We start from the raw sequence: 20967 nt of genomic DNA, 5'->3' as shown, positions 1-20967 counted from the left end.
AGGAATAGGCGGTGCCACACTGGGATTCTGGAAAAGCACTTTCTTTCTTCCTTGATTCACCCCTCACTAATACCTGAGGCCAAGGACATGATATACTGGAATCAATTCTTTCCAGAAAAGTGGCCAACCCAGTACTTCAGGGACAAGGCAGGTATGGACAAAGGAACTCTGATTTTTAGTAGGAACTACATTCCTGAGTATTAGAACTGGGGCAGGCACAGAACCAGCAGGAGAAAGAAGGCAGCAAATCAGAAATGCCACAGTGTGGTGGAAACTGCAGATGCCTGGGTGGGCATCCAGTCACCAACTTTCCCTTTGCAAGTCAGTTCATCATGCTGACTTTATAGACGCAGTGATATAATTATTAACATATAACACAAGAATAAAAATATGTATCCTGCCCAACACCAGATGGTGTGATGATCAAAAAAAAGACTTTTTAAAATTATCTCTTTTTAAAAATTTATTTATTTTTGAGAGAGAGAGAGACAGAGACAGAGATCAAGAGTGGGGGAGGGCAGAGATAGAGGGAGACAGAGAATCCCAAGCAGTTTCCGCACAGTCACTGCAGAGCTCGATGAGGGACTCAAACCCAAGAACCATGAGATCAGACCTGAGCCAAAATCAAGCTTAACCAACTGAGCCACCCAGGAGCCCCAGAAAACATATTTTTAAAGTATCCTGAAAAGCTGAGAGTATCCTGCTCAAAAGAACAGCCACTGAGTCCAATCAGTGGTAGTAAAGATATAAGACACATTACTGCTCCTGGTAGATGAAAATGCCACTAGACTCAAGAAAGAGCCAGTTAAAGATTTAGCAGCCTTTCTCTCCTACCTCGGGCAGAAGGACCTGAGGAAGACTAGTCTGAACCAGGCAGGGCAGCTGGACCAGAGGCTCAGTGCGGGCTCCCAAGTGGGCACTCACATACTTCTCTCCCCAACCCCTGCCCCTCTCGGGGCACTACTCCCATCCCACCTGGCCGCACCCATCAGTTCAAAAATGTCTCCCCACTGCCTTGAGCGCAGGAGCGGGCTTCTAGCCATGTTGCTCCTGGCCAACAGCGCCACCTATGGCTGGATCTGTGTAGCAGATGGGACCCAGCGGAACTGCCCGCAGATGAATTTTTTGGTGAGCTAGCTAGCCTCTCCTCTCTCACTCCCGGGTAATCACATTTCTGCCTGATATCTGTATTCGACAGTGACCTCTGGGGGACAAAAGGGAGGCAGCAGCCAGCTCCACAAACTGCTAGGCTGCAGATTCAAGTGCTATCAGAAGCACTTTTGTTCCCAGTTTGGACCCAGGGCCCCTTACGCCAGGGAATGCTTGCTGAAGCACGGAGTTTGTTTTCCTAAAGGCAATTTCTCTGTTGTCTGAAATTGCTAAATTCCACTTTAGGCACCGACTCCCGTTAATGATGAGAACAATAACGGGAACAAACTGCCTTTTATCTGAGGGCTTCAAAGTGCTTTATAAACGCAAACCCTTATTATTATGACTTTATATTTATAGACAAGGCCCACTGCAGGGGCTGCTGGCTGCATGTAGAGCAATAATCTTGAAATTAATTCATTCATCTCCACCCCTTCCCCATCCCCTTAACCCTGCCACAGTGAGAGGGTATGGGGGTCAGAAGCGGAGGGCAGACCCACGGCTACACTGGGGGAGCCTGGGAGCTTTGCTAGTTCCCCATGGGCCTTACAGACCTGAGGGAGATGGGAGGGGAGGTTGGCACCACACCACCTGAGGAGAAGGACAAAGAGCTGGGTCCTCCTTATGCATGTGAAGCAGTGGATGGATGGATGGTGGCACCAGTGGCCTAAGCTTAGCCACCCATGAGGCGTGCTGGGTGGCTTCACAGTCTGTGGACCAGTAACTCGTAAAACCCTCCAATTTAATGCCCCAAATGTATTTTGTGGGAGTTGTTCCTATACTGCAATCCCTCTGGACCAGGGCAAGACCAACCCATTACAGGGCTCTGCTCCTGTGACCACTCAGAGCTCTGGAAATCTAAACAGTATCATTGCATTTCCAAGATGGTCAACCCAGAAGCAGCCCTGCCTGAATCAAATCTCCTTCTTGGCCACCTTCTGTCCCCTCAACCCCACATTTTACCTACCCGCCCCCCACCCTCCCACCAGAACACACTGAGAAAAACAAAGGGAAGTTGAGTACCCCTTCTAAAACAGAATATAAGAGACTTCCAGGAGGCCAAAGTACCTGCCTACTGCCTCTCAATCCCGTGAGGGATAAGGTGTGCTGCCCTAGACTAGTCCTTTGAAGTCCTGTAACTGCCACCTCAGATGGGTGTGCTTTCCAAGCCATGGCTCCCTGATAGCCCCGACAGTGATGTCTGTCACCAGGCCAAGTGCACCAAGGATTGGATCCAGCCAGGAGGTCAAGGTTAATAATCTTATAGCAGAACCACCTAAGATCACAAGTTAACAGCCAGGTGATTCCCTCACCCCCTCCTCAACCCCCTCAACCCCAGTACGTGCCAGGTACCGGACCAGACATTTTTTGCTCAAATTTCCCTGCCCTGATGGAGCTGATTACTTTATTTGAGCTGCTCCTGCAGAAAGGAACCCCTTCAGCTTTCAGCACCTTCAGGGCTTCAGTGCAGCCCACCTCCCTCCCTCAGAGCTGGAAGAGGAGGCTGTTCTCCCTCTGGGCTAGGGAGCAGTCGGAGCCCTAACCCAAGGTCAAACCCCTCCCCACCTTGTGCTCATACACAAGGCAGGCTCCTGAGGCCACTTACTTTTTGTTGGTGGTTCTGACAACGATGCAGCGCTCTTTGTGGTCCACACAGACACTGTAGACATCCTTAGGGTAGGGGAGGTTTCGAATCCGCCACTGGAAATTCATCTTGGTGTCCTTGCGCATGAAGATGGGCTGCACAAGACAAATCCAACTTAAAGACGGCTCTTGGAGAGGGTGGGAAGGGATGGCTCCCTGCTCTACCCAGGGCACACAACAGGAGACCCTCCTCTCCTCTCCATAGCTCCCTTCTGATGCTGCCACTGTGTGACATTCCAGGCCTGGAGCCCTCTTCCTGAGATGACCAAACCAAAACCCTTTGGGACTTCATTCAAGCAAACACTTCTAGAAGGCTGCGTCCAGGTGGGTACACTGGAGACAAGAAGGTGAAGACATGGTGTTTGCCTTCAAGAGCCAGCAGCCCACTCCCACCCTAGCCTCCCCAAGACACCTGACAGATAGACATACATTGGCATTGTTTTCCTTGATGAATTCAGGCCCCAGGCTCCCTGCTCCTGGGAGTGCTGGCTCTCCCACCTCAATCTGCCACTGGCCCAGGGCTCCCAGGACACTTTTCACACGCCACTTTCTCACTGAGGAGAGAAGGAAGCAATGGGATTACAGGGAAGGAAGGGACCACTCTTACCCGCTGAATCGTTGACCTCATATTAGATAACTGGTAGAGGATAAAAGTGGGCATGACAGGCCTTTACACCAGCTTTGCACACCCAGGCAGGACCTCCCAACTACTCAGTAGAGCATGTCAGCTTTGGATAACTCGGAAAGCCCCCATCATGGATACCCAAACTAAAGGGATTGAAACAAAGCTCTGAAAGGAGCTAAGTGGAGTTAAGAATCCTCCAGGTGTGATTTCAAGTAAGGGAGGGATGTGCAGGTTAAGAAAAGAGTAGCTACTGGTAACGGGGAACATTTGGATCCCAAGAAGTGTGAGTTGAGACGTACTTTTTCCCTCTACAAATGTGCAAAGGAAAAATTAAGAGGGTGAAAGCTGACAGATTTGTCTCCTGATTCAGAAAGTCCAATATAGAAATTCACTCATTTCAGGTATACCTGGCTTACAACAGCCCAAGTTGTATTTAAACAAAATTTTAGGCACGTGCCATATTTTAAATGCATTATTCACAGAAGATCTAATGTGAAATCTTTTGGAGAGCAGGATCATCCTTTTATAATGCAATCAATCATTTCTATTTTACCTTGTTTCACAACCCACATATTTACATAAGTGTTTTTTTTTTTTTTCAAGTAAGGCGCATACGGTATGGAAATCATAAGTGAAAAGACAAGCTTGGTGGACATTACCTGAAGCCCCCTGCCAGGACTTTCAGGAAGCCCACTCATCCATGTCGTCATGGTGTAGCCCCTGAGCCCATCCCTGCAGGGGTGCCTTCCCGAGCTCTAACGCAGGGGCTCCTTCCCCTTCCTGCTGCACCGGGGTCCTTGGCCAGCTTAAGTGGCGCTAAAGGCCAGCAGGCTTCCTGAAGCGTCGTATGGAGCTAAACAACTCAAAAAGTCCCTGGTTTTCTGCCGAAGTTACTCCTGTCTGCTCCTGTTTCTGGACTGGGGGGTGGTGAGACCTGCCGTCTTGATTCTCAGGATGGGTTTGAGACCTTTTGAGCGGCCGTGCCAAACCCAAACACCCTCCCTGCTCCAAGTAAGGCACGCAAGCTGAACACAAAAGTGTGCTGTAAAATTAGAATTTTCCCTTGAATATGTGCTTTTATAAGGTCTGCTGCATTCTGCAGTGTGATTTTATTACGTCTTAGGGCCAAAAATTCTCCCTAGAAACACATTTCCAAGTTTATAATGAAAATTAATAAGGAAGAGTAAAACTTGGAAATATGCTTTATAGGCAACTTTTTTTTTTTTTTTTTCCCCACAAATACTTCTACTCTCTTAAGTGAATGGGCTGTGACCGGGAGTGTATCCAAATCTATTCATGTAATACATCGCTTAACTGGAAGCCAGCCTTCTGGCTGTCTCACCGTTTTCTTTCTTTCTTTTTTTTTTAAAGACACCTTGGGATTAAATTCTTTGCTAGAATGTAGAAGAAGGTCTTCCTACTCATTCCTTTATGAGACAAGAGCCAATAAACAGTTTTGGTGGAGTCCTTGTTATTTTCCCCATGTACATGGGCATGAATGCACGCGTGCAAATACACACTTTGTCTCATCTTTCTTGTCCTGTCTTTGTTCCTGAACTCAAGGACAGTTCCTGCGGCAACAGAGGAATGTTTCCACCTGCTGTCACTCTGATTTGATTATATGTTAAACTCAAACTAGTGTGTGCAAGGTAGCTCCCTGGGACGCTGTCCTATCTTCCCAGCTGAGCCAGGGCCAGTCCTTGGAAAGGAGACTGTCAATGACCCTACAGGGTCTGATAGGGAACAGATGAAGGAGGCAGTGCCTGGGGGCTTTTTCCTAAATCAGTAGGAAGCAGGCTGATGTCCTAGACTGCTGAAAGGGAGCCCCATCTTTCAGGTGGGCTGGAAAGTAGAGGTCCTAAAGGCCTCTTTCCCCAAAGCTCCAAGCTTTGGCCCGCTTCCAATATGGATAATTACATTCCCCTTTCCTAAATACTCCCTGCAGCTTAAACTGGATGCAGGATTCTTCTTTTCTGCCCTAAAACACTGCAACATTGCTCTGTGGCTATTAAACAGCTGCCACGTCCCATCCCTGAGGAGGCTGAAGGGAATCGAGTGGGTCATTTATAAAGCCGGTGAAGTGCTTGGGGATGAAAGTGCTCAATATCCTCCAAATGCAGCCTGGGGTGGTTAGGCTGGCGGTCAAATACCAAAGCAGATTAAGCCGGTAATCCAAATGTAATCGCTGGGGGATGGCCTGCCCTTCAGCCTCTGCCCCCCTGGACATGCTGTGTTCTTCTGGGGCTGGTTTGATGTTCCGATCATTGTTATGGGGCCCTTCAGGTTTTTCCTCTATGACTACATACAGCACGCATTGTGCGGGGTGGGAATGAATAGCATTGAGAGGGTTGAAAAAAATATGACACTACTATGCTTATTAACACCGACTGGAAGAACTCTATCCTACACAGATGCGCTATTGGCAAATTACTTTCTGCATTCTTCTAACAGAAAACCAGCTTATCCAATTATCAAATTTGTATAGTTAGCTGGAAAAATGGAAACAATTCCCATTTATGGCTATAATAACCCTGTCCATATTTTACTTCATAGAGTGCTCAAGCTGATGTCAGTTCAGGCCCTGAGATTGTTTATACTTAAAAATGAATAATAAACAGTATTTCGCAGCTGGCAGGGGTAAGGTGGAGTGGTTGGAGATGGGTAAGAAAAGGATCGGCTGTTCAAAAAGGGCCCAGTGGTTTGAATGGGGTGTTCCTGTCTGTCCATCTCTGTTCTGCTCCTGCCAGCCCCTACTCTGGTCATTCCGGGGAAAACAAAATTTAGTAAGAAGAAAAGAAAGCAGGATTAAACATCCTCAACTCCCAATACTATGTTATTGTGGATTAAAGCATGGGCTCTTAACCAGGCAGACTCAGGCTTAAATCCTAACCCAGAAACTAACCAACTATGGAATTCTGAGCAAGGTGCTTAACCTTAGAGGCTCCGTTTTTTTCTGACTGTAAAAGAGGACAACAGCGCACACCTCATCAGGTGGTCATGAGGATGATTCAGTGAGATAACTCACATAAAGCACTTAGCAGGGTGCCCAATAAAAGTTATGGTATTAATACCATTATTAGGTCAACCTCAGCCAAACAACGTTCTCCTCTCAATCTCCATTTCTGCTTTTAAGAAAAAAGGAGTTTGTAGGCCACTGTCTATTCCCTACCCGTGACAGGTTAACGTGGGATGCTACAGATGAAGGCACCTAAACTTGTTTTTCATTTTAACTTCACGTCCAAGCACAACTAAGAGGCCTGGGGTTATTTGTTTGCCTGTTTTTATGGCCACAGCAGCTACAGCTGTTTTATTTGCTCTGAGTAGCAGAGAGAGGTGGTGCCGGGGGCTGGGGGAGAGTAACTCCAGCTAGTCTCTGGCCTGGCAATGGTGGTGGTTAGCCCACGTGACCTCTGCTTTCATAAGCTCGCCCCTGTTAGGCATTCCAAGGCTGTCACCCCCTGGGAGCGCTATAAATTACAATGCATTGTAAGGATATTACTACTGTATTGGTTTCCACCAAATCAGTGTCATATGCTAAACACATCAAGATTTTTAATAGCACCAGACTAAACCAATTGGGACTGGAGCCCAAGCAGCTCATAATAAGGAGGGATCAACACTTCACTCTGTGACTGAACATGCGCAGGACACACATTTTAAGACTGGAGACTAAGAAAATGCAAACCAGTGTAATCCATGTTGTCGGTTCTCAACATTTATGAGCTGTCAGAAAAAGGGAAAACGAAATTCCCTTGTCGATACTACCTGTCGATCAGGCCCAGGAAGAAATTAAAGTCAAGAAAATAACCCAACCCATGATTCCATCACTGGTCTTAGCATTTCAGGTGGAACTTAATAAAGAGACCAACTCCCTCTGCTGACAGCCTCAGGCCCTGGGTCAAAGAAGCAGCTACCTAGCTCTGGGAAGTCAGTTAATGCTGATGTGCATACCTGGGCACAGAGGATGAACAAATCAAATACCTCCCAGAAATCTGAGCTGGAGCCCCTATTCGTGAGCCTAGTCTTAGAGGAAAAGAGTTGCAGGAATGAAAACAACGATGCTGCAAAATCCCCATTTCAACTCCCAACCCCTTTTGATTCAGGCATTCTCCAAGGTAAGGGTCAGATTTCACAGTGCCACCTCTGTGGCCACATGAGTAGCTGCTGCCTCTGATGCTGGCTTGCTCCTGATGTGGCTTCAAAAAACAAACAAACAAAACAACTACAGTTAAAGCCTACCCTTACCTCTACTCACTCAGCCTATAAAAGGCTCACTTCCGGTTCTGTCTTCCCTATATAGTTCTCACCGACAGTTTCCCTACAGGAGACTTATGCTCTCATTTGTCTGGGGGTCAGGTGGAGTTTACTAGTCCAGGAGACACCCACTCCACCTCTGGTGTCCAGCCCTGACATCACATCATTCTCAGGAACAATCTTGCCTCAGGTTGGAAGTGTTTACCTGCACTAGGTCACCCCAAGTGTTCCTGAGGGCCCACTGGGAGCCCCTTGTCACTTACCAAGTAGTTCGCCTGACTTCTCATCGTATTCTTCGGCCATTTCCTTTCCATCTGGGAACAAATAGTGCACCTTCCTTCTCCCTATGCACAAAGTAGAGAGAGTCGCTTACCCCCAAGCCGCTTCTTGCCTTGCACCTTGCACATCAAGGGATCTACCTGGGAAACACCAACAGCCTTGGGCTTGGACATGAGAAACCCTTCCAGAGCTCCATGAACTCCTTGCCAACCATTGCCCACCATTACTTTAAGACATGTATGGGGATGTATTTCCTTTCCGCGGCTTTCTCTGAACGTGTCTTTGCTCTGCTGTTCCCTCTACCAGCAAAGCTCCATCCTTCTTTTCGTCTGTTGAACTCCTCAGCCTTCAAAATCCAACTCAAATGTCACTCCACTGGGAAGTCTTCAGCCACCTTGGCAAAATGCATCACTTCCTTATTTGTTTGTGCCTCCCTAGTATTCTATTCATATCCATAGTGGAGTATTTATCACATAGTATACTTTTTAAAAAAAGCATCCTGTCTCCCCAGGAACAGTGCCACATTTATCTTCCAATATGGATAAACCTCAGTTCTTAAAACCAAGCCTATGTGGGGGCGCCTGGGTGGCTCAGTTGGTTAAGCATCTAACTTTGGCTCAGGTCATGATCTCGTGGTTCACGAGTTCGAGCCCCGCATCGGGCTCTGTGCTGTCGGCTTGGAGCCTGGAGCCTTCTTCAGATTCTGTATCTCCCTCTCTCTCTGACCCTCCCCTGTTCACACTCTGTCTCTCTCTCTCTCCCTCAAAATAAATAAACATTAAAAAAAATAAAAACAAACAAACAAACAAAAACCAAGCCTATGTGCTCAGAATATTTAAGTGGGTTTCCTGACCAAGCACTCCTTCTAGCCATGCCATTGCTCTGCCTTCTACACATCTCTAGGCCATTCCTAGCACACAGCCACATAATGTTAGTCCTTATATGTTTTCTTCACGGTATTTACCTTGGTTATGATTTACATTTGTGTGATTCTTTGATTACTGCCTGTCTCTATCAGATAGGTTTCATCCCTCTTGCCTATGGTTTCCCTAACATCAAGCATAGTACCTGGGATATACCAGGAGCTCAACTAAATATTAATTGAAAGAATAAATGAACACTGATTCAACTTTCATTGAAAGAATGCAAGAATCCATGGGTGCCTGGGTGGCTAAGTCGGTTAAGCATCCAACTTCAGCTCAGGTCCATGATCTCGAGGTTCATGAATTTGAGCCCCACGTGAGGGCTCTCTGCTGTCAGCAGGGAGCCCACTTCAGATCCTCTGTCTCCTTCTCTGTCTGCCCCTCTCCCACTCACATTCTCATTCTCTCTCTCAAAATAAACAAACATTAAAAAAAAAAAGAATTCAAGAATCCAGGAGTCTCCTAGCCCAACTCTTCCACCTATATAATAGTCATAAGCTGATAGAAGTAGGTTCCTTAGTAAGCCTAATAACAGGGGACAGGTACCCAACCTACACTTGATGAATAGGAGCCCCAGGGACCTTGAGCAGCTAAAGGAGTCACTATCTGATCTACCAAGCCTTTTCCCATCTAATTCACTCCTCTGGACACAGTTCTCTTAAGTCACTCCTAACTTGTATTCTGGGGAAACTCACCCCCAAATTTGCAGAGCCTCTTAGCATGCCCCTATAGTGCCCTCAATCATCTGGATGGCTCATAGAGCTGGAAAGGGTTTTCCTGTCAGGAGTGGAGTACAAGGTGCTGCCTGTGAGTAGCTGAGGGTGTGGCCTGACCCTCTTCTCCCCCTGGAGTCCATCTTGAGTCCAGGCAGGGTGCAGTGCTTACTAGTGGCCGGCACTTTACATGTTTCATTGCATTTGATTCTCACAGTGACCCTATGTGCCCCCACTATGTGTTTCATAAATGAGGAAAATTGAGGCAAAAGGGTCATACACCTTGTCCAATCTCATAAAGCTGTGAAATGACAGACCTGGACTTAAGCTCATTTGAGGCCAAAATCCATGCTCTAGTAACATACTAGGAAAATGCGCATAGCTTTAAATATTTGTAAGGTTGAACACTGTTCCAAGGGTTTATTGGTCGTTTCTAGTGAATTACCTGTTTAGGTCTTAGCTTATTTTATTTGGGTATTCATCTTTTTTTACTGATCTGATTGAACTTTATATTAACCCTGAATCATATATGTTGCAAATATTCTGTTTCAATTGCTTTTTAACTTTGTGTAAATTTTTTTTTTAACATTTATTTATTTTTGAGACAGAGAGAGACAGAGCATGAACGGGGGAGGGGCAGAGAGAGAGGGAGACACAGAATCGGAAGCAGGCTCCAGGCTCTGAGCCATCAGCCCCAGAGCCTGACGCGGGGCTCGAACTCACAGACCGCAAGATCGTGACCTGAGCTGAAGTCGGACGCTCAACCGACCGAGCCACCCAGGCGCCCATTAACTTTGTTTAAAGTGGGTGTTCCCAGGGCGCCTGGGTGGCTCGGTCGGTTAAGCGTCCAACTTCGGCTCAGGTCATGATCTCATGGTCCGTGGGTTCGAGCCCCGCGTCGGGCTCTGTGCTGACGGCTCAGAGCCTGGAGCCGGTTTCAGGTTCTGTGTCTCCCTCTCTCTCTGCTCCTCCCCTGTTCATGCTCTGTCTCAAAAATAAATAAACGTTAAAAAAATTAAAAAAAAAATAAAGTGGGTGTTCCCAAACGACTGTTTAATTTTTATTATAGTCAACTATTTTTTTCCTTTGTGGTTACTACCCAGGAGTTGTGCTTAGAATATCCTCCCTTACCCAAAGATTATATAATTATCTGTACTTTTCTGTGATGCTACTAACAAAAAAACAAAATCCTAGATGATGAAATATTTGTTTAGATACTGTCCTGTGACCAAAGGAAGTGAAAGCAGATACTCAAACAAGTATTTGTATACCCATGTTCACAGTAGTAATATTCACAATAGCTAAACAAGTGGAAGCAACAAGTGGGAGTGGAATGGGGGAATTCGTTTTTGACAGGTACAGAGTTTCAGTTGAAGAAGATGAAAAAGTTCTAAAGATGGATGGATGGATGACTGTACCATAATATGAATATACTTCATGCCACAGAACTGTATCCTTAAACATGGTTAAAATGGTAAAATCTATGTTACCTGTTTTTTTTTGAGACAGAGAGAGACACACACACAGCATGGGGGGGGGGGTAGGGGCAGAGAGAGAGACGGAGACACAGAATCTGAAGCAGCCTCCAGGCTCTCAGCCATCAGCACAGAGCCCAACCGGGGGCTCGAACCCACAAACCGTGAGATCATGACTTAAGCTGAAGTTGGACACTTCACCAACTGAGCCACCCGGGCGCCCCATATCTAGTTTTTAAAATAAAACCAAAACCACTGCTGTATGAAATAATGTCCAAAATCTTTAGCTCGGCATAGGAGATCTATCACAACATACTCCAATTTATCTAAATTCCCTCTTCATGCCCCACCATTTCTCCTCACTGCTCCTTGAGAAAAGAGCACTTTTATTCACCCTTGCATCCTAGCACCTGACAAGGTGTGGGGGGGGTTGTTCTGACTGGGTGAGTGCTTCGGCCTCCCTGAATGTTTTGTCATTCCCCTATTAATGAGGCATATACTCTCACACTGCCACACCTTTCTTTACATGTGAGTCATTCCTCCTGGTACAGCCATCCCCTCTTCTCCACTTAGCAAACACATATTAATTCTTTAGGACGTATTAACATCACCTCTTCTGTCAGGCCTTCTTTCAAAGAAACGATCATTCCCCCCTTTGTGCTCTCATAGCACTTTATAAAAGATTCCAACTTCTATTTAACACACACTCTCATTTATTTACATTTTTCCCCCTCTCTGCTCTAGCACATACCTCAGCACATAGTAAAAGCCTCCCTAAATGCTGCGTGAATGAACGAGCAAATGAGCAGGTGATGTTAATTTACATGCTTCCCTGATTGGCCTCTGCCTACAGATGTGCGCCTCTACTGGTATCCTAAAAGCTACAAAAATTCAGATCCAATTCATTCAGGCTGCCAAGTGGGTCCAGGAAAGGGCTCTGAAGCACTGGGGGTCCTATATCCGCCAATCCTAGGGTGAGACAAAGTCAAGACTCCATACCCCTATGCCCACCTTTTTCAGGCACAGTCCTGGGGCCCTCGCTCTGTTTTCCCTACAGAAAAAACATTTAGAAGTTCACTTACAAACATATTACAGCTGAAAAGGACCTCAGAGGTAGCCCATCCAGCTCATTTTACAGAGAAGGAAAACGAGGTCCAAGCAAGTAAAGAGGCTGTGATTTAACGGCAGAGTGGTAAGTAGATCCTAGGTCTCCCGCCTCTTCCTGACGCCAGGCTGCGTTCAGTAACAGAACCCGCGCTGACTGGACGGGGTGGGGAGGGCTAGGGCTGGTCTAAAACACTCTTGGATTTCAGCTTCCTCTTCTACAAAATGGGGTGGAAAATTAACAGCCTCTCGGGCAGCTGCAGGGAGCAGATGCCATAACGAATGTGAAGGAACTTATTTATTAGTAACAGAATTCAGAGCTGGGCGAAGTGGTGTAGAGGAAACTAGGAGGTGTCCAGAGACGCGTGTTCCAGTCACGTCATCTCTTTGGGCCTCAGTTTCCTCATCTGCCAATGAGGGACTGGGCCTGTCTGGCGGCCGCGGCCCTTCCAGCTCGACCGCCCCAGGCTCTGAGGCCCTTCGCGGAGGTGCCGGCGCGGAGGGCTGGACCCTGGGGGAAAAGGACTAGGGAGCTCGTGAGGGGTCTCGAGTTACCGTCCTGCAGCAGCGCCGTCTTCTCGGCGGTCCGGAGACTCTCCAACCAACCGGTTACCGCCATCTTCCCTGCGCCCAGCCAAGCGCCCCGGCCGCTGCCATGGCAACCATTTCGCCTACGGTCACTTCCGGCTGACCCGGAAGATGTTCTGAGCATTTACCCTTCCCCCCCCCACCCCCTCCGGCCCCCGACTTCCCACCCACCACGCCCTTCGTCCGCTCTCATTGGCTGCCCTGGTAAGTGGTTTACTCCAGCCCACCCGCGGGGCCTGAAGTTGACCCCACCTGGGACCGAATCACTGCAATGGGCAGGGGTCCTTAGGTCAGGGTGCGGACACTCCAGCCCTCCTCTGGCCTCCAGCTGGGAGTGCCTGGCGTGCGCCAGCTGCGCTCGCGGCGGGTGCCCCACAGCTGCCTGTTGTCTCCACCCCCAGCTGTGAGGCCGCGACTCCTCTAGTCTCGGAAGGCGCCCCACACCTGCTGCTGCCTTGCCCTGTCTCCCCGCACCTGCGGGGCTGAGCACCTCCGTGACGGGAGGTCCGCGACCAGGGCAGGTGTAGGGCGTTCCCCCGCCTCCCTCACACCCTGCTCTCCCAGGGTTTCCTATGCGGGTCTGTGATGGGGTAGAGAAAGATCATGTGGGGTTTATATGCAGATTCCCCCCAGTCCGTCAATCCTCTTGGGAGCCCAAGTAAAGCTGTAGCTCCATTTCCTAGCCTAGCATCTCCTGTTGGTAGAGCCCTTTCAAAGTGGGATGCAGCAGGGCAGACACTGCGCTGAATCTTTAGAGCAACCCCTCCGAGGAATATCATTTTGTACCACTCACAAGTTCCTTAATAGTCCCATCCTTCCCTTTATTTTCCCCAGTACTCTGACATTGAAAGGCTGGTGAGTGCTAGGCTAAACTGCTAAAGTTCAGTTGGGTTTGAGATACCCCAAGGAACTGGGCTACTGCCCCCAAACCCTGGTCATTAGAGACACCACCTCCATAGGCAAAGGGTTGGGTAACCTCAGTTCTGGGTTTCCACGTGATAGTTGCCCTGATCAAATCTAAAACCTAAAGGCCAGGATCCGGCCATTCCTCAATGGACCCCAGGGGCATCTTGAAGGCATTTCCCAAGCGGAAGAAAATTCACGCTGATCCATCATCAAAAGCACTTGCAAAGATTCCCAAGCAAGAAGATGGAGAAGCAGGAGGTGAGCAGACTCACCCTCAGAACCCTCATGTACTTGAACCCTTAGGATTCCTATGTTGCTCATGTCTAGACTCGGATATTAGAGCTGATTCTGCCCACCCACGGACTACAGGTTGGTTTGTATCTCCCTTGCACAAGGCTTGGGCCCCAGTCTTTGACAGGCCACTTGCTCTGTCTATTAATAGTAGGTGTCTGTTAATACTTGTTGAAAGAATAAATAAATGAAGTGATATATAGGATACCTACAATGTGCTAGACACTGTTCTAGATTACATGAGGGAACAGGACATATCAAAATCCTTGCCCCTTACATCAAGTGATGGTCCGTGGGAAAATTAACTGTATGTTTGTGGCAGAATTCCCCAGAAGGCTGGCTGTCTAGATGGAAGAAAAATGATTGTTTGGGGGCACAGGACTGTAAAAGGTTCATTCGGATCATATCTGACAGTTATGACATATATGACAGTTATCATATCTGACAATAGGCATCTGGATGTCCCTTACACAGAATGGCTGAGCTCCCTGCGGGCCCATGTTGTGCCCAGTGGCATTGGGCGAGCCCGGGCAGAGCTCTTTGAGAAGCAGATTATCCAGCACGGTGGCCAGATATGCACTGCCCAGGCCCCAGGCGTCACTCACATTGTGGTGGATGAAGGCATGGACTGTGAGCGAGCCCTCCGCCTCCTTCGACTGCCCCGGCTGCCCCAGGGCGCTCAGCTGGTGAAGTCCACCTGGCTAAGCCTGTGCCTGCAGGAGAGGAGGCTGGTGGACACGGCAGGATTCAGCATCTATATCCCTAACAGGTGGGTTGGCTCCAGTCTTTCCTCAGTGTTTTCTGGCAGCATCCTGAGCTCTCCTCTTGGGCTATTCAAAATAACTTTCATTATCTTAATCGGACACATTAGAAAACCAAGATCTCAAAGTAGAGTATTAGGAGCAGAGGTAGGGCCAGACCTTTGGGATCTTAACTTGCCATCACCATCCCTGCAGGTACCCGGACCAACCACACGTCAGCAAGGCAGACCAAGACTTTTCTGCTCCTCCTGGAGCCCATGAGGCTCTGCTCAGGACAGCCCTCTCTCCTCCCTCTCCTCCCACGAGGCCTGTGTCTCCTCCCCAGAGGGCAGAAGAGGCCCTGAGCACCCAAGCCCAGGTCAGGAGCCTCCCAGCCCTCACAGCTCCCTTCCCCTGGGAACTAGGTCACAGAAACAGGCAGGGCCTGGTGGTGGTTCAGAAAGTCCTAGACCCCTGAAAGAGGAAGGACCTCTTTCTTATGAGGCCATTTGGCTCTTCCCAACATCCACCATATCTGCATTTGGCCAGGCCACATCTACCACATACCACTGGGAATTCTAGGACTGGGCACTGGGGGAAGCCAGGTGGAACATGGCCCCACACTTAAGGAGGTGCAGGTCTGACTCATCCCTGGGTCTGACTAGGAGGCTCAGCCCCCACCTTTGAGGAGTTCTTTGGGGGGCGTGAACTTATTGTCTCATCTCTTTCCCCTTCAAGCCTGGCTCTGATGATGAAACCAGTGATGGGGAAGAGAACCAGGTTAGCGCAGCTGATCTGGAAGCCCTTATCAGTGGCCACTACCCCACACCCCTTGAGGGAGATGATGAACCAAGCCCAGCCCCTGAGGGCCTGGATAAGTGGGTCTGTGCACAGCCTTCGAGCCAGAAGACAACTAACCACAACCCCCACATCACAGAGAAGCTGGAAGTGCTGGCCAAAGCCTACAATGTTCAGGGAGACAAGTGGAGGGCCCTGGGCTATGCCAAGGCCATCAATGCCCTCAAGAGCTTCCACAAGCCTGTCACCTCCTACCAGGTACCCGGGGGCCAGTGCAGGGTATGCGGGGAGATGGGGGGCCTTCTGTTTACCGGCCAGAGGTTGGTGGTGGCACCAGTCACAAGGGGGATTGGGTGGAATGCTTAAGATTTTATGATGTCTGAGACTTCCACAAAAGAAAATGGCAATATGGATGAAAGCAGATTGACAAAATCTTGATAATTACAGAAGTTGCTGACAGGTACTTGGGGGCTCATTGTACTGTTCTATTTTGGAATTTTTTCCATAGTAAATAGTTTTTAAAAAGTTTAGACTCCGGAGGCCAACAGACCAGAGTTTGAATTCTGGTTCCCATCATTCGCTGTGTGATTCCAGGCAAGTTACTTAAACCCTTAGAGCAAGGAAAAGGAACTAAGTAAGAAGAGTGAGAAACTCAGGTGTTCCCATGAGGACCAAATGAGATGCTCGCTGTCGTGCAGTAAGGCCCGATACGCAGTCAGACCTCAGTAAATGTCTGCCCTCACTGTTGCGAGGGCAGTGGTGACTAGGATCGTCACTACTGCCTTTTCTCTACTTCCTGTGCTCGCCTCCATCCCTCTGAGAACCAAAAGACAAGTTTCCCAGCCCATTCTATCCTAACTTCTCATCTTCAGTTGTGCCCAGGCTTTACACAGCCATCAGTTGCCAACTAGCCAGGTTGGCCTTCACTCAGATACCTGCTGAAGGAGTCTGCTAGCCTACCACTGGCTCCGCACCTGCCATCTTCTCATTCTTCTTTTCTACCTCTGCCTCCTCCTCCCCAGGAAGCCTTCAGTATCCCCGGGATTGGAAAGCGGATGGCCGAGAAAATCGTAGAGATCCTGGAAAGCGGGCATCTGCGGAAGCTGGACCATATCAGTGAGAGCGTGCCTGTCTTGGAGCTCTTCTCCAACATCTGGGGAGCTGGAGCTAAGACTGCCCAGATGTGGTACCAGCAGGTACCTGTCCCTGCACCTACTTCAGTTTTGCTCTTTCTCAGAGGTCCTGCCCCACAGTTCTCATACCCTGTACTCTGATGGGAATGAACCCAGACTATAGTGAGACCACTTTTCAAGGGGATTAGGTCTCCTGGCTTCCAGAACTGCCCTGTTGCTTGGTAGCCTTGAGGCATTAATCTGTTGTGTAGGCAGAGATAAGAAGTATGTTTCTCTGTCTCCCAGACCAGCAAGGGCCTTCCTGAGAAGACCAGGACTCAGGGCTGAGTATCCAGATCAATGGTTCCCCAATCTGGCCATGCCCGGAATCCCCCAGACTGATAGATTCATGAACCATTATTTTAGGGTTGTGGCAGGGCTGGATTGGGGTGTGTCTCCTGTGCTCCCTACCTTTCTTGAGTCCCACTGATTAGAGACCCAACCACTCCTGGGGTTGGTCCTACCCCAAACCTTCCTTGGAGTTTGGGGGTGATGGTAGCCTTGTGTATGTGCTCACTCACTGCCTCTCCATTGGTCCTGGCTGCTCACAGCCTCCTCATCTGGCTTCTTTTTTCCAGGGTTTCCGGACCCTAGAAGACATCCGCAGCCAGGCCTCCCTGACTACCCAGCAGACCATTGGCCTGAAGCATTATGATGACTTTCTGGAACGCATACCCAGGGAGGAGGCTGCAGAGATTGAACAGACAGTAAGCAGGTGCCCCAGAGCAGAGGAGCCTTGCTCTAAGCTCATGGCCTGGCTGAAAGTCAGGAACACCTGATCCCTCAGCCGGGAAGTCAGAAGAAGCTGTGGAACAGCAGAGGTTGGGACCCGTGAGGAAAGAGCAAGTTGAGACTGAAGCTGGAGGGGAGGGTGGCTTTGGTAGGGAAGGGCTGCAACACCAGGTCTCTGGATTAGGGTAGAGTGAACATGGGCAGAGATGCTAGAATGATGTTAGGACTGGGTTAACGTTTGGGCTGGATTAGAGGTGGAATATGGTCAGAACTACTTGAGGATATTGGGGTTTGAACTGGGCCAGGTCTGGGTCAGGGCAGAGGTACTTAATGTTTTTTGATTTACAAACTTTTCTGAGAACCCGATGAAAACTATAGACTCTTTTCTCTCCAAAATTTGTACAGATGTACAAAGTTGGTTTTTTTTTTTATCTCTTTCCAGAGGTAAGGGCCTTCTGAAGGCTCCCCCACCCACCCCCCCCACCAACCTGAGACTGGTTCAGGGTGTGGGTTAAAGTTGGTGTAGAAGCACAGTGCCAGTACAGTTAGGTTTGGGGTTAGAGAAAAGCTAGGTTGAGTTAAGGTTAGGCCCGAATTAAGAGTAGGGTTTTCTTAACATTGGATGCTTTTAGTTAAGATTTGTCATTGTCCTAGAAATAAGATTTGGCCAACATTAGGGTTTGGTTTAGCGTTGGATTAGAGAGTAAATTCATATAAAACCTAGATTAGAGAGAGACTAGGGTGTATTTAGGATTAGATATATCATTTGTTCAGTCAGCTTCAGGATTATGGGGTGGTTGCTGTGGGCAAGGTTTGCTACTTTGGAGTCAGATTCTGATCAGGTAGGACTCTGTGGAGACCCTGGCCCACTTTAGTTAAAATTAGCCTCCAGCTCCACTCCAGGCCACTAGGCCACGGGACTATGAGACTGGCGCAAGATAGATGGACAGGCCCTTTTGTCCACCCATCACCAGACATTGGTGCTAGTAATGACGCCGTCACTCAGCCACGGTGTCCAGGCACAGAGAATGTCCCAGTGAGTTTCCAGCCCCCAACCCATTCGAACAGCAGTGGCTTCCCACCTGGCCTGCTCCCCCCACTTAAGGGCTCCAGCTTTAGGAGTTTTTGATGGGATTACTCATCCTAGGTCTCCTCCCATCCTCTTGGGAGGCTCAAGAAGGGACTGAGAGGATTAGCAGAGCCATGCCTGTCAGGAGAATTGAGGTGTCCTGGCTGGAGTATCCAGGGCCCCAGAAATCTCAGTGTCCTGGGGTAGAGGCGTGGAGGTCATCTGCATATGAAAGGCTTCAGTGTCTCTGGGGTGGAGGCTAATGAGCTTATTCCTCTCAGTGAGGGTTGATCCTTCAGCTGACAGCCCCTGTCTTGATGCCCTCTGCACCGAGCCCATTCCTCCAAGTAAGGGTGTGAGTATTGGCTCAGAATTGCCTCCCTCTTTGCTTTCTTTCTTTTTCTTTACTATAGGTGCGGTTGCATTTCTAGGCTCCATTTCCCCCCAGGCCTCAGCCTGAGGCACCCCGCTAGCCACCTGATGAAGCCTCAAGCCCCAACTCACACTCTGCTCTAGGCTCCAAATCCATACCAGGCCTTGGAGGGCTTCCAGGCACCTGGCCCTTTGTCCTAAGCAGACATACCCAGGCATAGGGTTTGGGGCTGAGGCCAAGAGAAGGGGTGTCTCTCCGCTTTTAAAGAGCTCCAGGAGGAAAGATCAGTGTCTTTCCTCGGAATCAGAGCATACACCTCTTAGATCCCTCTTCAGGCCGCCTCTGGTGGTATGAGCACGAGGTTTTCTCTTCTGTCCTAGGGAAGCTGGAGAACTGCCATTCCCCAGGGTAGATCTCTGACATCTCCTCCTTTAGTCTTTCCCTCAGGCTTGTGTGATGCGACCAGGGATTGGTTCGGGGCATAAGCCGGAAGTGTGGGCTCCTGGGTCGGGGAAGGCTCTTGTGCTGTCAAGGGGGACGAACTCCTTGCAGGGCTTGAGGCCCACAGGCCCTCCCCCCTGCCCCTCTGCTCTTTCTCAGGTCCGGGAATCAGCTCAGGCCTTCACCCCTGGGCTGCTGTGTGTGGCATGTGGTTCTTACCGACGCGGGAAGGCAACTTGTGGTGATGTGGATGTGCTGCTCACTCACCCGGATGGCCGGTCTCACCAGGGCGTCTTCAATCGCCTCCTTGACAGCCTTCGGCAGCAAGGTATAAGCTCCATCTCTGGGTGAGCAGGTTGGCTCCAGGCAGGGCGAGGCTAGCCGACCCCCAGGAGGGAGGGCCTCAGAGTTGCAAGCTCTTGGCAGGAAGCAGGGGAAGGTGGCTTCGTGAGAGTGCCACCTCTCTCTTGTGGCCAGAGCCAGTTCAGGGCAGAGATGAAACAGTCCACCACCCCTCCACTTAGTAATAGGTGCTCAATACTGCCCGCAGGTTAATTGCTTGATCTCACCTTTCTGTGACACTGCAGGGGACATGGGGAGGAATGGCCATGTGTGTTTTAAGGAGGCAGGCGCAGAGAGGACAAGGTTGCCCAGCAAAGAAATTCACGAGCAGGGAATGGAGGACCCAGGGATGAACAGGAGAGACCTGGGAGGACGGGGCAGCCCAAGCCTGGCTCCCTGCCCTCCCAGCAGCCTTCCCATGTTGCGCCAGGGTTCCTGACGGATGACCTGGTGAGCCAGGAGGAGAACGGCCAGCAGCAGAAGTACTTGGGTGTGTGCCAGCTCCCAGGGCCGGGGCGGCGGCACCGACGACTGGACATCATCGTTGTGCCCTACAGCGAGTTTGCCTGCGCCCTGCTCTACTTCACTGGCTCTGCCCACTTCAACCGCTCCATGCGGGCTCTGGCCAAGACCAAGAGCATGAGCTTGTCGGAGCATGCCCTCAGCACCGCTGTGGTCCGGGACAGCCGAGGCCGAAAGGTGGGGCCTGGCCGAGTGCTGCCCACTCCCACTGAGAAGGATGTCTTCAGGCTCTTAGGCCTACCCTACCGAGAGCCAGCCGAGCGGGACTGGTGACCCGTGGCTGGGGGGAAGGGGGACTGCCCCACCTGGCCATCCAGTGCTTGTCTCCAGCCTTAGTGGGCTGAACCTCACTACTTCAACAGCCTGGGCCTGAGGGAAAGGGCCAGCCTGGCTCCCACGTTCTGTCCAGCCCTCTCCTCAACAAGAGCAGACTGCTGGCCTTCTGCCTCACCACTGCCTCTGGTGGAGTTCTGGACACGCCCCCTCCCCTCCCTCCCCCCGCCCCCCCCCCCCCCCCGCCTCATTTTAAGCAAGAACAGCTGCTGGTGTGAAGCCAGTTTCCTGTGCTGAAGGCCCAGACACCCCCACTTCCCTGCCCAAGGAGGGTCTCTCTGCTGGGGGCAGGATGGGGGCTGCAGGGGAGGGGCAAGCAGCTGTAGCTGAGCATCACCTAAGACCCTTTGGAGCAAGAGAACAAGCCGTTTCACATGTCCTCCCTCCCCCTAGCCTGCTTCCTGTGCAGCTGGAGGTGTGGAGACGGGGTGACCAGGCTTGGGGAGGATAGCATTTGAAGGCCCAGGGGCCCAGTAAAGTGCACTTGACATTCA

At 49.9% G+C, this 20967-nt stretch overlaps 2 protein-coding genes across 3 annotated transcripts in view; one reads left to right on the top strand and one right to left on the bottom strand.

The window, feature by feature from the left end:
* DPCD (deleted in primary ciliary dyskinesia homolog (mouse)) overlaps window positions 1–12878 on the bottom strand; it is a 24285-nt gene extending 11407 nt beyond the window's left edge. Inside the window, exons 1-4 of the mRNA XM_027062914.2 lie at window positions 12722–12878; window positions 7936–8016; window positions 3223–3347; window positions 2756–2889 (exon numbers count right to left, since the gene is read on the bottom strand). Coding sequence (XP_026918715.2) covers window positions 2756–2889; window positions 3223–3347; window positions 7936–8016; window positions 12722–12878 — 497 coding nt within the window. The remainder of the gene's footprint in view (window positions 1–2755; window positions 2890–3222; window positions 3348–7935; window positions 8017–12721) is intronic.
* On the top strand, window positions 12877–20967 carry POLL (DNA polymerase lambda). Of its 2 annotated transcripts, none has more exons than XM_027062910.2 (9): window positions 12877–12958; window positions 13785–13918; window positions 14426–14720; window positions 14908–15070; window positions 15430–15747; window positions 16512–16685; window positions 17240–17368; window positions 19436–19604; window positions 20049–20967. In XM_027062910.2, exons 2-9 carry the CDS (start codon window positions 13807–13809, stop codon window positions 20411–20413), a joined length of 1725 nt encoding a protein of 574 aa, XP_026918711.1. In that variant the 5' UTR covers window positions 12877–12958; window positions 13785–13806; the 3' UTR covers window positions 20414–20967. The 2 variants fall into 2 exon arrangements, with proteins under 2 accessions (XP_026918711.1, XP_026918712.1); XM_027062911.2 differs by having other exon boundaries at window positions 12904–12958; window positions 13757–13918.

This window comes from Acinonyx jubatus, chromosome D2 (genome assembly GCF_027475565.1).
Source record: "Acinonyx jubatus isolate Ajub_Pintada_27869175 chromosome D2, VMU_Ajub_asm_v1.0, whole genome shotgun sequence".
NCBI lineage: Eukaryota > Metazoa > Chordata > Mammalia > Carnivora > Felidae > Acinonyx > Acinonyx jubatus.
This window is presented reverse-complemented; position numbering and strand designations above follow the sequence as displayed.

Bases quoted from the DNA above. Each gene is read 5' to 3' on its own strand.
- POLL (XM_027062910.2), top strand. From the start codon at position 13,807: ATGGACCCCAGGGGCATCTTGAAGGCATTTCCCAAGCGGAAGAAAATT. The intron at 13,919-14,425 runs GTGAGCAGACTC...TCCCTTACACAG, and splicing joins AGAAGATGGAGAAGCAGGAG to AATGGCTGAGCTCCCTGCGG. The intron at 19,605-20,048 runs GTATAAGCTCCA...ATGTTGCGCCAG, and splicing joins TGACAGCCTTCGGCAGCAAG to GGTTCCTGACGGATGACCTG.